This window comes from Falco punctatus, assembly GCF_963210335.1.
Source record: "Falco punctatus genome assembly, chromosome: 8".
Classification (NCBI taxonomy): domain Eukaryota; kingdom Metazoa; phylum Chordata; class Aves; order Falconiformes; family Falconidae; genus Falco; species Falco punctatus.
The window spans coordinates 25,518,717-25,535,424 of record NC_137588.1 but is presented as its reverse complement, the minus strand read 5'-3'; the positions used below and the strand labels follow the sequence as shown (position 1 = coordinate 25,535,424).

The 16,708-nt window shown below is 65.8% G+C and overlaps 1 protein-coding gene across 3 annotated transcripts in view; it reads left to right on the top strand.

Moving 5' to 3' along the window:
* Positions 1-16,708, top strand: part of SPEG (striated muscle enriched protein kinase) — a 41,680-nt gene that overhangs the window by 5,765 nt on the left and 19,207 nt on the right. The window contains exons 2-8 of one of the 3 annotated variants that reach the window (XM_080397838.1): positions 7,993-8,032; positions 9,370-9,404; positions 9,833-9,922; positions 10,185-10,566; positions 11,684-13,212; positions 14,233-14,376; positions 15,104-15,286. In XM_080397838.1, coding sequence (XP_080253964.1) covers positions 7,993-8,032; positions 9,370-9,404; positions 9,833-9,922; positions 10,185-10,566; positions 11,684-13,212; positions 14,233-14,376; positions 15,104-15,286 — 2,403 coding nt within the window. Of the gene's footprint in view, positions 1-7,992; positions 8,033-9,369; positions 9,405-9,832; positions 9,923-10,184; positions 10,567-11,680; positions 13,213-14,232; positions 14,377-15,103; positions 15,287-16,708 lie in introns of all 3 variants that reach the window. The other 2 variants (XM_080397837.1, XM_080397839.1) reach the window with 2 other exon arrangements.

Genomic DNA, 16,708 nt, shown 5'->3' with positions numbered 1-16,708 from the left:
TCCACTGCCTCCAGGCTTGCTAAAGCCCGTATCACCTCTCAGCTGCATCTCCTGATTTTTTTCCCCTGTAAACTGGATTAAATCACCTCTTAAGAACCCAAGCTAATCTCCTTTTAGAGCCGAGCCCAGCCCTCCCTTGCCATGCCAACTCTGTCTGATCCTCCCCACCAGGGCTGCCTCTTGTTTCAATGTTGGATGTGTCCATCTTGGGCTCCCAGTACAGGGTCTTGCTTCACTCGCCTCCACCTGCAGTCAGCAATCAAACCGTCTTGGAGTCTTTCCTCTGCCCAGGGAACAGCCTGCACCGTCTGGATTTGGGGGCAGGGAAGGGGGCAGGAGCTGCCTGGGCATGGCAGCCCTGCACAGCCCCTTCCTGTCCAGCCCTGAGGTACGGTGGGGCAGTGTGGCCATGCTTTTGTGGCTGGTGCTGCGTGGTGATAGCAGTGGCACCCCAGTGGGGATGGCTGCACTAACTGTCCCTGGAGGGCTCAGTACCTCTGACCATTTATCTTGGTGCCTAATTTTGGTCTGTTACCTTACAGGGCCATGCCTACATTTAATCCCAACTGCCCCTTCCCTCTGGAGCCCCTGCCAGTCCTGCTCAGGGACCACATGGGGCTTAAGGCCTCCTTTTGCTATCTCCTCCCTCCTTCGGGACCCTCTGGGGCTGCTTCAGCTTCCCCTTGCTGTCCCTGGCTGTCTTCGCAGCCCCGGGGCACAGCAGCATCTTGGAGGAGCCCGGGATGCAGCAAGGCTCCAGCCCAGGCTGCCATGCCCTGCCATGGGGTGGGCACCATTCCCGGCTGTGCCAGCAGAGGGGCTGCTTCTGTAGGGCTTCTTCGCCTGTGTCACCCCAGGTGCTGGTCTCAGCTGGTGCCCCTGCTGGACCCGGCCCTCGAGATGCCTGAAGCCCCCAAGCACAGGCACGTGTTCTGGGGCTGGGCTTGTTCCCTGGGCTCCGAGCTCTGTCTGCAGCCACCTGGGGGCTGGCACAGTGGCCACACATGCTGGGTCCCCGTCCCTGGGGTGCTGCAGACCAGGATGACTGCTTCCCAGTGAGCGGAGCAGCGGGTGCAGCTGTCCAGTCAGTCACCTCCACCCCTGCCCTCTCGCCCGCTGCCGGGGTGTTATTTTTGCTGAGGAATGTGCCGTCCCCTCGATTCTGGCGGGCTGTAGGGCTTGTGTTACAGGCAAGAGGCCGAGACCTGGGCTTGCAGTTGGGTAAATATAGCACTGCCGCTTGGGGCTGTGTGGTGGGGTGGCAGCCTCTTCCTTCTCCTGGGTCTGCTTGGTGCTCCCTGTGCCGCTCCAGCCTCCCAACACCAGGTTGCCAGCTTTTGCCCTGGCACAGTGGCACTGAGAGGGGGCTAGCTGCTTCCACCCTGCTGCCTGCACTCTTGCCTGCTTCCTCCCCCCGCTTCTGCATGCAGCCCCTCAGCCCCAGGCAGGGGGGATGCCAGGAGCAGGGCTGGCAGGTCAGGGACAAAGTGCCTCCTGCCATCCTGCTTTGTGCCTAGGCATCCAAAGCCAAGGTCACATTGCTGTCCTTCATCCCCGCATCCTCTACCTGCAGTGGGCACCATGTGCTTGGGCATCCTTCTAGTGGCGGCAAAGGGAGGGCACCTGGGATGTCCCTAACCCTATGGGAAAGGGGTCCCAGCAGAGCATCGCTTCTTCCCCAGGACGGGAAAGGTGCAGCAGTGCTGCCCTGCCCTGTGATGTGGGGCATTCTGCTGTGTTTATTTACCCCTGGGGACCGGGTTGGGGAGAGCTCCCACCTCCCCAGGCTCCCAGCACAGCCCCACCTCCTGCAGACGATCCCCAGCAGCTCCAGGAGGCACAAACACATGAAAGATTCATGCCCAGACCTCCTCCTACCTGAGACGGCTGCATGCACCCGCTGCCATCAATTATTCAAGCACCGAGACAAGGGGGCTGATGGCTGGGACTGGGTGGCTGGTGCCCAGCCAGTGCTGCGATGCAGGGGCAGCATCCATGCAGAGCTGCCGGGGAGGCCCAGCAAGGCGTGGGGAGCTGCAGCTCTCTGAGCAGCATAATTAATGCTGCATTTTGAGCAGGTGTTTGCTATCTGTTTTGCTCAGGGCCAGTGTGCATCCAGCAAGCAAAGCTGGAGCTGGTGGCAAGGAGGCCACCTGCTCTGGCTCTGCCCCTTGTCCTTGCCACATCCATGCTGTTCCCCATCCCCTGCCCTGTGTCCTTGTCCTGCAGAAGAGCAGGGCAGTGCCAGGGCTGCCCCCAGGCCGGGGAGGGCAGAGGGGCTGCCCTGGGCGCAGGCTGCTATCACCTCCCACTGGACACCTTCTGCAAGGACTCTGGCTTTGGCATTGTGGGGGGATTTGCAGGTGCTGCTGCCTCTGGAGAGGACACTTGGGCCCCAAAGCAGACAGTCCCTTGGAGGTGACCCAGCTGCTCCCAGCAGTGCAGCATCTCTGGGGCAGCCCTGAGCCACCCCTGGGGCTTTTGCTGAGGGATGGCCGAGCAGTAGACCCACAGTCGCGGGGAAGAGCTGTGTGCCTGGCCAGGCAGAAGCCATAGCCAATGGGGCAGCAGATGTGGCAGTCAAAGGATACCCGAATGACTGCAATTTGGCTGGGCATATATGGTTCCTCCCTGTGGCCAGCCCTGGGCTGTCCCTGAAGGTGCTGTGATGGCAGCACCCTTGCCCCAGAACTGCTGTGTACCAAGCCCCAGCCTTGGTGCTCCTCCCTGGCACCCCTGACCAGGCTTTTATCCCACTTGAGTGTGGAAAAAAAGGCACAGGCTGTGCAGGTCTGTGGCAGGACCGCAGGCATGCACAGCCTGGGTGAGAGCACCTGGCAGGGAGACTCTAGGTGCAGGGAACCTGGCCGATGAGCTCCACAGCCTGCCCCTTTACCCAGCTCTGGCTCAGGGGTACCCACCTTTGTCACCACCCAGGGCTGGGGGGCCCACCAGAGTCCTCTGGCTCTGACAAGAGATTCCCTTAGTGCCAGCTCTGGCATACGTGGGACTTGCCTGACGTGTGGGGTCTCCACGGAAACCCCGCAACATCACTTGAATTGTGGGACTGTCAGAAATGTTGTATAAACAGCTCCTTTTGTACTGGGTAATTTGCAAGTTATTATGGAGCCATGAAAAGCCTCACGTTGGGAGTCAGGATGGGAGGAGAAGCAGAGAAAAGCTGCTGGAGCTGCCAAGCGTTGTGGGGAGTGTGATGCCTGTGTGTAGCCCTGCATGGGGTGGCCGGCTCCCCAGGGGACAGGTGAGCATCATGGGGATAAGCGCTGGGTGGGGAGGCCTCCAGCAGCATCCCCATGGATGCTCTGTAGTGGGAGGGGATAGCTGGACAGCTGGTGGGGCTGGGAACTTGGCAGCCTCTCCAGGAGCCTGGGAAGGGGAACGATGCGTGTTACAGGGCTCAATGGCTTGGTGAGCTGGTGACACAGGGCACTGAGAGCTGTCAGGGGCACAGAAGACAGGAACAACCCCAGTGAGGCTGTGGGCTGGGACTGCCCCTCTGTCTTATTTGTGGCATCGCCCAGAGAGCGGGGACAGGTCATCAGGGTTGGGGACCCTCAGCAGGGGAAGGCATGCCAAGGCCACGTCTGCGCCCCAGGAGCTCTAACAGGTCTTAATGGCCCTGACCAGCCCCACCGGGGGCCCCCACTGACAGCTTCTGCCCACACCCCAGGAGCCCCATTCCGACCCCATTCCAGGCACCCAGCCATGCCCTGAGCTGTGCCATGCATCATCGCCTCAGCACGAGGGGAGGTTTCATGTCTGTCATGCAGCGTGGAGAAGGACAACGGCCTACCTCTCCGGGTCAAGCTTGCATCCCTGCCAGACACAAAGCAGTGATGGTAGCCCAGGGCTCAGCAGTCCAGCCCTGTCATCCTGTGTGGGTCCTGAGGCACATGGGGGGCAGGGTGCACTGGGTGCCTGGGGCTGAAGGCTGTGTGGTTTGCGAGGAGAGGCTATGTGGTGTGCAGGGGGGCTCATGCTGTGGCGGGGGGCGGCTGTGAAGGACTGTGCCTGTATTAGCTCTCGTTCATGTGCAGGCAGGTCAGCAGTGCTGGGACCCACACCCTGTCTTGGTAAGGGGACCCTTATGCATTGCCGCTGGCTGGAGGACGCAGGGGACTGATGGGAGGCTGGCAGTGCTGGTGAGCCTGGATCTTGGCTGGGCAGTGCCATGGCACGCTGCGGCTGTGCTGCTGTGTGCAGGGTTGTGGCAGCTGTGGCAGTGGAGCTGCCCCGTTTGGGGGCCCTTCGGGGGCAGCGTGTGGAGGGCAGCTGTGTGCAGTGCTGGAGCGGTGCGGTGTGTTATTCATGTCCCCGTCGGGGTGCGGGTGGGAGCTGCGGTGGTGGGACGTGCCCTGTGGTACTGAGCACCGGAGAGAAGAACAGCCCCTGCCCCCGGCGGTGGGGCAGGAGGGACCCGTGGTAGGGGACAGTGGTACAGCTGCATTGCTGAGCCGGGGGCGCGGACCCCCGGGTGCCGTGGAGCTAAAGCCAGCGGGGGGAGGACGTGTTCCCACCCCAGCCGCTCCACCACCACCACCCCCGGCCCCGCGGCTGCCCGCGCCCCCTGCCACCTGTGCCCTGCCTGTCCCCCGCCGCTGTCACTGTGTGCCAGGGCTGGCGGGGAGGCGGAGGCGGAGGCAGGCGGGGGAAGGATGGAGGGAGGAGCACTCCAGTGATGCTTCACGATCACAGCTCCAGCCCTCCCGAGAGCCCAACCTGGCGAGCCCCTTCCTCTCCCTCCACCGTCCCCGGCTGCCGGCGGTGGAGGATGCTCGGAGCATCGCTTGTCCCCGCGGCGTGCTGACAGCGGGGACCCCGCCGGGAGCAGGCTGGCGTCCCGCCGGGCCTGAGCCGCTGTGACCGGGCCAGCGGGGCTCTGCAGAAGCATGAAGAAGATCTGGGTGAAGAAGCGTTTCCAGGTAAAGGCTCCGGGCTGCCGCGCCGGCGGGCGCCGGGCGGAGGGGGCAGCGTCGGGAACGGGAGCGCATGGGTGGGTTGGGGAGGGGGGGGGGGTCGCCCCTCCGGCTCTGCCGCCGCCGCTCGGGGCTTCCCGGGGCTTCGCCCACCGCCGGCTCCAGCCCCGCTTGCAGAGCCGCCAGCTGCCTGCCTGTCCTCGCCAGACCGCGCCGGAGGAGCAGAGGGCAGGTGTTCAGCACTGCCTGTGCCGGCAGCCGGCCTGAGACCCCCGCCGGGGGCTTTTCCCCGTGCCACCCTCTCCCCTCTCTGCCCTCCGGAGCCGGGGCAGCAAATGGAGGCTGCTTCATGGCTCCCCCCAGCTCCGCTGCCGGTGGTCACGGAGCTGGAGACGAGGCTTTGCATGCGTCATCCCCTCCGCGTCAGGAGCATGCCTGGCACAGGCGAGGCTGCTCCGCGGGCCCCGCCGCACGCTCCGCCGCCGAGCAGGGGACAAGGACGTCACTTGGCCTCGGCGAGGGGTGGAGGATGGGGGGCATCCTTCCAGGAAGCCCCCACCCCTGCGGCGTGCAAGCCCACCCCACCACTCCACCCAGCATGGCACATAGCCTCCCTGCTGTCACCCAGCCTGGTGGCCCAGCAGGGACCAGGGAGGGGCTGTCACCCGCAGCCCCTTCCCAGGGGTGTGGGACGCCCCGGGAGACACAGGTCTCCAAGGATGCCAGGAGCCACGCGTGGTGGGGGTCCCTTCAGGGCAGGGTGGATTGCACTGCCTGGCTGCCCCATCTGCCCTTGGGGGCTGCAAGCCCTGCGCGCCTGTATGGTGGGGCAGGGTCCTGCTGCGCTGGTCGAGCATGGGGGGGTCAGGACACCCACAGTGGCTGTCCCTTTGCACCAGGCAAGCCACCTGCTACCTCCCCACCTCACTCCATCCCCGCTCCCTGTCTGCCTGTCTCAGACCAGTGGCACCAGTGCTGTGTGGTGCTGGGCTCCACATGTCAGGTGGTGGCAGGCTGCCAGGGCTGTGCTCCATGGTCCCAGGAGACCCTTCTTCCCCTGACTCCCCTTGGCCCCATAGCCATGGTCAAGTATGCCCCATCCCAGAGCTAGGGCAAGACCGCCGACTGAGCAGGTGGATCTGCACCAGGTATGGGAAGGAGGCAGCACCAGGTGTCACCCAGCTGCCCTGTGGGGATCCCAGATAGCCCTTTTCCCCAGCCCGGGCTGGGTGGGCACAGAGTGGGCTCCTGGGGCTCCTCCACCCCTTTTCCTGGGTGCTGTGCCCAAGGGGGGTCCAGGCTGCGGGGTGCCCCGATCCCACAGTGACCTGTTGCGGGGTAGAGGGGAGTGGGCTCGGCCACCCTGTAGCTCTGGGTGATGGTGCCCAGCCCAGGCCTACTGGGTGTAATCACCATATTTGATGGGGAGCTGATGGCGCCGGTCCCTGTGGAAGCCACAAGAGCACCCGATAATGGCACTCAATTGCATTTTCATTTTTTAATGGGGGAATTATCCGCCGATGGTGCAGTTAATCACTCATCTATTTCCCTGGCCTGGAAGTCGGGCTGCCAGCCAGAACCAGCACAGTCAGCGAGGAGGGGAGGTGAAGCCTGGCTCAGACTGAATACAAATGTGTCTCGTGCAGTTACTGCCCTCTGGTCAACACCATATGCAGGCAGGGGGCTGCTGGGAGTCCCCAGGTGCTGTCCAGTGGCAGGGGCTGCCGCTGCAGTTGCAGCAGCTTTGAGGCACAGAAAATGAGCCTGCTGCCCTTCCAAGGGCAACTGACTACTGGCCATGCTTGGCTGGCTGTCCCAGGGGGCTGGCTGTCCATGACCCTGCTTGGATGCTGGGGGCAGGCAGGAGGGGATGGCAGAACAGAGGGCTTCAAGAAAGCTGAGTGTCCAGCCCTGGGCTCCACGCTGGGGAGACAGGGCATGGGGTGTCAGCGTCCTGGGGAGACCCTGTCGCCCAGACTGGCTGGGAAGGATTCTCAGCCCTGGCAGCCCAACCCTGCCTGCCTGCACATCGCATCTCTGCTCTTGCCTGCCTTGGAGATCACCCCATCCCTCTGCTTTCCTGGGAGATGGCGTTGGTGCACGCCAGGCCTGGCAGCTGGGTTGCCCCCAGCTGGTCCCTCCCTTGGCAAGCGAGGGCTCAGCCCTGGGTTGCAGCGCAGAGGGCAGCCAAGCTGGCAGGGAGCTCCGTGCGCCTCTGCCCCGTGCTGCATCCTGCCTGCCTGCCCAGACGGCGCGAGCGAGTGCAGCCCCCATGCCTCCAGCCCCGCACAGGCGGGCCAGTCCCATGCCGCTTGTGCCAGGCAGCGTCTTTTGCAACTGGCACGGCCTCCAGCAGGGATGGGGGATGCTGTCCCCGTGCTGGGCCGGTGCCCATGATGGTGTCTGGGCCAGCGTCTGGAAGGCACTTTGCTGGCCCAGTCCCCATGCTGGCGCGGGCGGTGGCTTCAAAGGGTCTACGGAGCATTTGGGCACCCACCCAGGCAAAGACCTTGCTGCAGGCAGCGCTGGCTGCAGACAGTGATGCCAGGGCAGCAGGGCTGCCCAGGGCTGTTGCTCCCTGGGCATGGGCTGCAGCGCAGGGGTGGGGTGCACAGTGTCACCCCACAGCACGGGCAGTGGTGTGGGGCTGGGATGCACAGTGCCATCACCAAGGGGAGTGGTGTGTGCACACAGAGGTGTGTGTGCATGGCTGGGCATGTGCTACACGTGTCCACCTACACCCATCCATTTCTGCGTGCGCGGGGGTGTGTGCCTGTGGGTACCCTGTGGGTGTGCAGCCGGGGTATGGATGTGTGTGTGAGTGTGCGTGTGAGCGGTGCCAGGAGTGCCCTGCCAGTGGGAGGGTGTGAGCGGTACCATGTCTGCTGTGCCAGTGTGTGTGTATGTGAGCGATTGTGGGTGTGAGCGGTGCCGCATGTGCTGTGATGATGGGGTGTGTGCGTGCGGGTGTGCCGTGCCAGCAGTGTGCGTCCGTGCGTGAGCAGGCGTGTGGCGCCATGCTGTGGGTAACGCTCTCTTCTCTTTTCCTTTGCAGAAGACTGGCCACTCGCGTCGCTTTGGGCGCTTCACGCATGGTGCGTTGAGTTACCAGGACCTGACTCCCCCTGCCACCCTGAGTGTGCTGGGGTATGGGGTTCAGCCCCACCGCTGCACTGTGTGGGGGGGCATCAAGCAGAGGCTGGGCAGGGCTGGGCTGCATCTTGCCAGCCACAAAATGGGGTCCTGGTCAGCTGGTGGCTCCCGGTGTCCCCCACAAGGCTGGACTGCGCCTGGCCCTGCAGCTCTGGTTCCTCAGGGGCTGCCAGGCTGTTGCAGCTGGGCTGGGAAGCCTGATGCGGTGGCAGTGCACAGGGCAGCTGGCAGTGTGCCAGGCTGTGGAGGGGCGGCTTGGGTTGGGTGGGAGCAGCACAGCTCCTCACTATGCCACGGCAGTGGAGTGAAGGGGAGCGATGGTGGGGCAGAGGACACATCACTTCAGGGGTCCGTTTCAGCAGCTTGTGAGGGCTCAGGCAGTGGCAGGGAGGAAAGTCTGACCCTCCCTGGCTGCACGGTGTTGGCTTTCCTGAGATGGGACATTAGGGTGGTGCTGATTTCACCTGGCCTCAGACTACCACGTGGGGATGCTCTCACGGATGCCCTGCCCTGAGCATCCCTGCTTTGTCAGCTGGGGCCATGCTGTGGGGTGTGGCTGTATCATGCAGCACTTGCTAACTTGGGGTAGGGGGTGTACATGTACCTGCCAGAGGGAGGGTGCTTGCACATAGACGCACATGTCCGTGTGCCCCAGCACCTCCAGGAGCACCCAGCTGGGGCGCAGTCTGGGGGTCAAGCCCCAAGCTGTGGTGCCCTGCAGAGCGCAGGGACATGCAGGTGCTGCAGTGGCAAGGCCAGCCGATGGGGCAGCTCCAGTAGGTCTAGGGACAGAAGGTGGCTGTCCTGCTGGGCAGGAGGTAGCTGTGGCATGGGGAGGGGATGGTGCCGTGCAGGGCACAGGTGGGATGGTGTGCGTGTGAGGAGGGTTTGTGTGCAGCACTGGGGTGGCATGCAGTGAACATGGGTGCAGAGTGGAGATGTGGTGAGGAAGTCTGGGTCTGCCAGACCTGTTTCCACACCCTGTGGGTGCCTGGCCCCTGCCATGGGGCTGGGCAGGGCAGGGGGTGCTCCTCGTGGGGTCCTCAGATGGGCAAATGTCTGGTCCTAGCCTCATCCCTGGCCCCAAAGCCTGTCACAGGGTGCCGTGGTCTCCGAGCCAGCAAGATCCACCCAGGTGCTGCCCTGGCAGGTCCCTGCCACATGGCAGCGCGGGGAGATGCTGGGGACAAGGTCCCTCCCCACTGCCCCCCGCGTCTCCGCAGGCTGGGCCGATAACCGTGTGTTGATGTCTCTCTCTCTCTTGCTGCCCCTATGGAAGCGAAGTTTTCCGCTCCTGCAGGAAACAAAGCTACGGTAGGAAGACCCCTGCCCAATGCCAGCCCTGTCCCCAGAGCGGGCCCTGTCCCCGAGCCTGCCACCCTGCCCCCTCACCGCCACTGTCACCCTGCCCTGCTTCCCTGCCCCCACATCACCTCCACCAGCCACATTCCCACCATTGGCACCGTCTCCGTTCCTTCCATCATCTAACACTACTCCTGCCTGCTTTGCCTGCCCTCCCCTGCTTGTCCTTGCCCTGGTGGACTTTCCCACCCCTGGTCCTGCTGTTCCCTGCTGGCAGCTTGTCCCTGCAGGTCACAGCCATGCCCCTGCCCTGGTGCTGCCTCCTCCTGGAGCTGCCTGGGTCTTCTGCCCCTGGAGCTGGTGGATCTGCAAGGGGCAGCACCAGCTTGGCCTTCTGCCCTCACGTCCCCTCACCCCCTGCTCTCTCATTCCTTCTCCAGACTCGGAGACGGGTGAGGATGAGCCCAGTGATCCCCAGGTGACACAGCGCAGCGAGCTCCAGGATGAGACGGCCTTCAGCACCCCCACGGGTGAGCAGGGGGCATCCGGTGGGCACCGAGCCCTGGCGCTGGCTGCGGAGCATGGCCCCCTGCAAGGGCTCTGCTGACCCAGCTGTGGGGCTCTCCATGGAGGGGGAGCTGTGACCCACCCGTCCAAAGGGGAGAAGGCTTGGTGCAGCAGGGTGCTGCTCGGGACACCCTGGGACACCCCATGGCGGCTCAGCCCTCTCAGAGCAGGGTGCTGGGTTCATCCCTGCAGGCACCTGGTGTCGGCTCACCCCTCTCCTTCCAGGTGGGTCTGACACCCTCGTGGATGCCTCCATGAACACTACGCCGACCTCTGTGCTGGCCCTGTCACAGGCAGAGGAGCGCTCCAGCTGGTCGGGCAGCCAGCAGACTGTGGTGGAGAAGGAGACGGATGCCAGCCTCCCCGCACGGGGACCCTACCTCCGCCCTGCTGCCTGGCAGCAGCCGCAGGGAACCCCAAGGCAAGCAAACGCGCCGGCCCCATGCGGCGCCGAGGTCCGGCACCTGGGCGTGGAGCCGCTGGTGCGGGCGTCACGGGCTAATCTGGTGGGCACAAGCTGGGGGTCAGAGGATAGCCTTTCAGTGGCCAGCGACCCGTACGGCAGCGCCTTCAGCCTGTACCGAGGACGGGCGCTCTCACTCCATGTGTAAGTAGCCGGGGGAAGCGCGGAGGGGACATTGTGCCGGGGCCATCGCCTTCCAACCCCCACAGCCATCTCCTCCCCTCCGCCTGGGCTTTCTTTGCCTTCGCCATGCCAGGATGAGGAATGGGGGCTCTGAGCAGTAGGCAGCCTGTTCCTGGTGAGGAGGTGGGAGCAACCCAGGCTGGGGGTGGGGGTGGAACAGGCCCTTGCATGGAGAGGGGATGCGGAACGGAGTCATTTTCTGCTGTGGCCAGGTTGGGGCTGGGGGTAACCCCTGTGCCACTGCGTGAGCTGCAGCATCCCACCTGCAGGTTGTTGGGCTGTGGGTGTCCCCCTGTCCCACCCAGCGGTGGGGGCTCTGCGCAGCCCAGGACACCTGCTGGTAGAGCTCTGCCACCCACAGTCCCCACTGCACAGGGGTGGCAGCAGGGGTCAGGGACATGCTGCCTACCCAGGACCTGCTGACATGCTCAGAGCCCCTGTCTTGCCCCACCACCTTTGGTCCCCATCCCCACAGGCCTGCTCCTTTGACCTCCATCCCACCCCTTTTTTTGTTCAAGGCTGCTTGTTCCACCAGAACCTCATCTCCACCTTATGATTTCTGCACCGTGATCACCAAGCCTGCCCGGGCGCAGCAGGGAGTGGGGACTTGCCCATAGCAGCATGTGCATGGGGAGGGCTTGTAGCCTTGGGGACACCCTCCACCTTGTGGAGGAGCTGGCCTGTGCTGCGCTGCCCTGGCACGCCAGGACACCCTGGTAGACTGGGGCACCCTCCGGCCCCAGGTCCTGTCTGCATGGCAGCCCTAGGGAGGGGACACACTCACTGGGTATTCCAGCATCACCCTGCTGTTCCACACGGGTACCCACAGGCGAGAGGACACCACTGTGTCACAGCAGCCTAGGACTCTCACCCAACCCAGCCAGCTCCTGGTGGTGTCAGAGTGGCCAGATGCCCTCACTGAGGCCGCTCGAGGCTCCCCAGTCCTGGGGCTGCCCTGGGCACCTGCCTCCCTTACCATGCCCCGTTGGGTGCCATGGTGCAGGCTGGGAGCTGGGATGCAGATGGGCGGTGAGGGTGGGCTCTGAACCATGCTCCTCTTTCTCTCCCCTTGCAGCAGCATCCCCCAGGGGGGCTACCGGAGAGATGACTCCCACAGCGGCCCTGTGTCTCCAAAGCCTGGTGCTGAGCCTCCAAGGTCCCCTGCTGCCCTGCCACTGACCACCAAGCCACCCATCCTCCGCTCACCATCTCCCCGCGCTGGCCCATGCCTGCTGCTGCCCACTGGAGCTGTGTCCCAGCCTGCTGCCCGTAGCCCTGGCGTCCCCTCCTTCACACCCGTGACCCCTCGCAAGAAGTCCGCGGTGCCGGCCGAGTACCAGGACACTGTCCCTGAGGAGTATGAGGAGAAGATCAAGAAGCCCAAGTCCTCGGGGTACTCACAAGGCAGCACGCAAGAGTCCCGTCCCCAGACACCCATGAGCGATGCCTCCGGGCGTGTCTCGGTCCGGGCATCCCCCAAGCTGGTGCGTGCTGGCTCGAAGATCTTTGAGAGGTTGCAGTACTTCGAGGACCGGCGGAGGAGCCTGGAGCAGGGGGACAGCCCCTTCCCCACACACCCCTGCCTGCCCTTGCGCAAGACACGCTCCTTCGACCAGCCCGGCTCTGGCTCACGCCGTACTAGCATGCTGGGTGGCTCGCGGGAGGATGTTCGGGAAGGAGGCCACTGGGAGCCTGGCAGCACGGCAGCAAGCAGGCGTTTGGCCTTCCGGCAGAAAGCCGCATCCTTTGACGAGCGGGGCAAGTTTGCCGGCCGTGTCTATGCCATTGAGCACAAGTTTGCAGAGGAGCTGACTCGCATCAAGCGGACGGTCTCCAAGCAGCAGCTGCGGCGCTCCCAGGAGCTGTGCAAAGCTGGGCTTCCCCCAGCACCCTTGCCCCCAGCAGCTGCGGAGCCCGCTGCCCACCATGCTCCCCGCACCCCCTCCTCACAGGGCACTGGTGGGCGGAAGGCTCTGCCGCCGAAGACCTTCCCACCAGCGGAGAGCATGCACGTCATCCAGCACCTGGCACTTTCCAGCGTGACGCTGGTAGGACCTGATGGGGAGCTGGAGCCAGGGGGGCTGCGTGGGAAGAAAGCCCCAGTGCGGGGCGGGGCGGCAGCCAGTCAGCCCACTGAGGTGGAGGATGTGACCACCAGGAAGGGTCTGCAGCAAGAAGGCACTGGGGAAGTGAAGAAGAAGGAGCAGTGGCCATTAGCACAAGCCACCCCGCAGGGATGGGTGACCCTTCCACAGGCGGGTCCCACTGAAGGCAGCCCATGCCCGGACGGGAGTCCCGCTGGTGGAGCCCGTGCCCCCGGGGCAGTGAGCGAAGCCTTGGCCACCCGGCTGACCGTGCCCCATGGGCTGTACCGGCGGCCGGAGGCACCCACGGAGGTGCGGTTCCTGCCCTGGGCGAAGCCGGGGATGGAGCAGGAGGCTCGGCTGGAGAGGAGCTGGGCAGGGCAGCACGGCGTGGGCAGGGAGGTGGAGAGAAGGCAGACAAAAGTGTTGGAGAAGAAAGAGAGTGGCCGGATGGCTCAAGAAGGCAGGAGCATGCGGAGCAAGGGGAAGGGGCGCCGAGCCAGGCCCACCTCTCCGGAGCTAGGTAGGGGCATGGCTTTCTGCCCTCTGGGCACAGAGCTGGCCTGGCCAGCCCCTGAGCAGGATCGGGGACCCCCAGCCTGCCCCTGGGAGGCGTGGGGAGTCCAGGCCGTGCCAGAGAGCACAGGGGTGGGGTGAGTGGCACAGGTCTGCAGCCTGGGGATGCTGGCACCAACCAGTGCTGTAAGACGGACCAACCTGAGTACCAGTTTACTGGGCCTTGAGAATATAATGCTTGCTGATGTCTCTGTCCCTCCTGCCTGGCACAGAAGGACACAGGGGGCTGACCTCTGGCACCCAGCCCTGGGCTGGGCTGGCCCCCAGGGGCGCTGGGCACCCATTGCAGCTTGTCCCTGCTGGACCCTGCTCAGTGCTCCAGGCAGGGTGTGCAGCCCAAGTGTCCCCGGGGGATGCTGTGGTGACTTGGCCAAGGGAGAGGTGCCCTGCCCATCCCAGCATGCCCGGGTGAGACCAGACTGCACCCGGGCTGGGAGCTCCTTCCAGGTTCTGCTCTGGCCGGAGCAGTGCCAGGCCCACGTGCCTGAGGCTCCTGGCGCAGCCCCAGGACCTTTACCCATGTGCTGGGGCCACAGGAGGGGAGGGAGCTGGGAAGCTGATGTTGATGTGGTGGGTCAGAGCAGCCAGCATCCCCCAGGGGAGCTGGGAGGAGCTGGGAGCAGGGGCTGTGGTGGGCTGTGTACTACTCTCCTCCTTCCACACCCTGCCGTCACCTCATCCCTTAATGCTGTATGGGGATGTACAGCAGGCTGTATGCTCCCGGCCCCACGGTCCCCTGTCTTGTCCCACTGCAGGCACTATGCTGTGGTGGCCCCTGATATGGCCCTTTCCTCCACTGCATGGCCCAGGGACCTGCTAATGCCCCAGCGAGGGTGTGGGGCCTGTGGTGGCAGGGACAGGCAGAGGGTTGCGAAGCCCCTGCTCTGCCTGCGTGCAGCCTGGCGTGGCACAGGACCCACTTGCTTCACCCCACTGACATCCACGGGGCTCATCTTTCCCTGTCCAGAGTCTTCTGACGATTCCTACGTCTCAGCGGGTGAAGACCCCCTGGAAGCCCCCATCTTTGAGATCCCCATCCAGGACATGACAGTGGCCGTGGGGGCAGAGGTGCTGCTTAAGTGCATCGTCACGGCCAACCCTCAGCCTGAAGGTGAGCGACTGCAGGACTGGGGTTTGGGGGTGTGAGCGTGGCAGAGGGGCTATGTGTGCATCTGTGTGTCACCAGTTGAGCTGTCCCTCTGGGCCACCTGAGCTGTGTGGAGTGCACACGCAGCCCGAGCTGGGTGCCTCAGGGAGGTGATGTGCCCACCCCGAGAGCACCCCTTTTGCCCTGACTCCCCCTGAGGCAGCACTGAAGTGCTTGGACACTGCCTGCCAGGGCAGGGTGTGAGGGCAACTTGTAGGCAGCGTGCCTACTGTTCCCTGGTGCTGGGCTGTAGGGACAGCAGAAGGGTGGCTGAGCACCGTGCAGGCAGGGACAGGTGATGCCCTGGGCTGCTGTTGGGACAGTTCAGGTAGTTTCCTGGAGACAGAGCCCCGATTCCTGGCTCAGGGCTGATGGGCTTTGGGTGTGCTGTAGCCAGGATGTGGGCATGGGCAGCTGGGCAGCCAGAGCTGGTACCCGCCGACACAGCCCAGCAGAAGCGAAGCAGCTTTGATTCCCTCCTCCAGCCTCTGCTGGAGGGCAGGAGGATGGCTGGAATCAGACAGGGGCCAGCCCCACTCTCTCCATCGGGGCCGGGGGAACCTGGGGCAGCTCCCCATGGCAAAGGGGTCCCCAGGCCAGGCAGGGCAGCACCTGGCCTCACCTCGCCCTGCACTCCCCCCGGCGGAGCTTGGGCTCTCCTGCCCACGAGTGACCCTCGCCTCTGCCGCAGTGTCCTGGAGGAAGGACGGGGTCCCACTGCGGAGCAGCACGACGCGGCCCATCAAGGCGGAGGGTGAGCGTCATACTCTGCTGGTCAGGAGTGCCCGGGTAGCCGACGCTGGCCTCTACACTGTCACCGCGACCAACGAGGTGGGGGCGACCTGCTGCAGTGCCATCCTCAGCGTGCGGCCTGGTGAGTGCTGGCGGCCGGCGGCGGGAGGGTGGCCGGCGGTGGGAGGGCTGGCGCCGCGGCAGGCTGCCTGCCAGCTCGGCCGCTGCTGTCACTGGGAAGAAACCGGCTTCCTTACCCTACAAGGCTCTGTCTGAACCAAAGCAGCTGACGTGCTCCCGGAACGCGCGGAGGGATCCTGCCGGGAGCAGGGGGGAGCGGGGTCAGCTGTGAGCATCCCCCGGCACCCAGCAAGCAGCCCAGTGTCTGGCGGCCCCCACACCTGCCCCGTGCCCCGCTAGCCATGGGGATACCCCAGTCTGCCCTCCAACCCTCGAACTGCGGGGGTACCCCTGCCTCCAGACTGCAAACCATGGGAATGCCCCTGCCTGCCCTCCAACCTGCGAACTGCAGGGATACCCCTGCCCTCCAACCCGCTAGCCATAGGGGTACCCCGGCCCCACAAGCTATTAGCTGTGGATATCAGCGGGACGCCCTGCCTGCCCACCAAGCTGCAAGCCGGGGGGACGCCCAGCCCGCCGCAGTCCCGGGGCTCTCCTCATCCCTGGGGAGGGTGCGGAGGCTCAGAGCTGCCCTGGGGGCTGGAAGCCCCCCAAAATGTACCCGCTCCGTGGTGCGGCGGGGCCGGGCGCCCAGGGACAGCAGCGGCGGGGCAGAGCCAGCCGGGGGCCAGGCGGCGGGGGGCCGGGAAGGGGCCGGGAAGGGGCCCGGCAGCCCCCGGCCCGGCGGCGGGCCCTCCCCCGCGCTGCTGGCCCAGCCCCGGGGGCCGGGCGGCGCTGGGGCGGGGAGGGCTCAGCGGGCCGGCGGCGCTGCGGGCTGGAGGCGCGCCCGGCACCACCGCACCGGGCCCGGCGGCGGCGGCGGCTCGGCGGTGCGGCCCGGCACGGCGCGGCACGGCTCGGCTCGGGGCGGGGGCTGCCGGGGCCGCGTCCCCGGGTGAGTGCGGGGGGCGGCGGGAGGGCGGGCGGGGGGAGCCGGCGGTCGGGCCCCCCCTCCCAGCTCCCCGCCCTGGGGCTGCCCGCGGGGCCGCGGGGGGGGCACGGCGCTCGCCCAGCGCCGGGCAGGGCCTCCAGCAAGGGGAGCGGGGCGGGCCGGGGGGAGAGGGCTGGGGGGGCAGCACCCCCTGCACGGCGGCCGGGCCGGGCCAGCACCCCGCGCCGCGCGCTGCTCCGCACTGGCACCCCCCGCCCCGGCCCCGCGCGCAGCCCGCACCCCGCGGGTCCCCCGTCCCGGCCCCGGGCGGGCTCCCGGTGCGGGCGGGCTCGGTCCCCCGGGGAGCGGGCAGGCGGCAGGCCGGGCTGGCGGGGGAGCGCAGCTGCCAATGTCACCTTCAGTCCTCGCCGGCTCGCGGCAGCGACAGCCATCCCGGGAATCCGGGCGGCTTAAGGATGGGAGCGCGGGCTGCTGCGTAAGAGCCACTTGAGC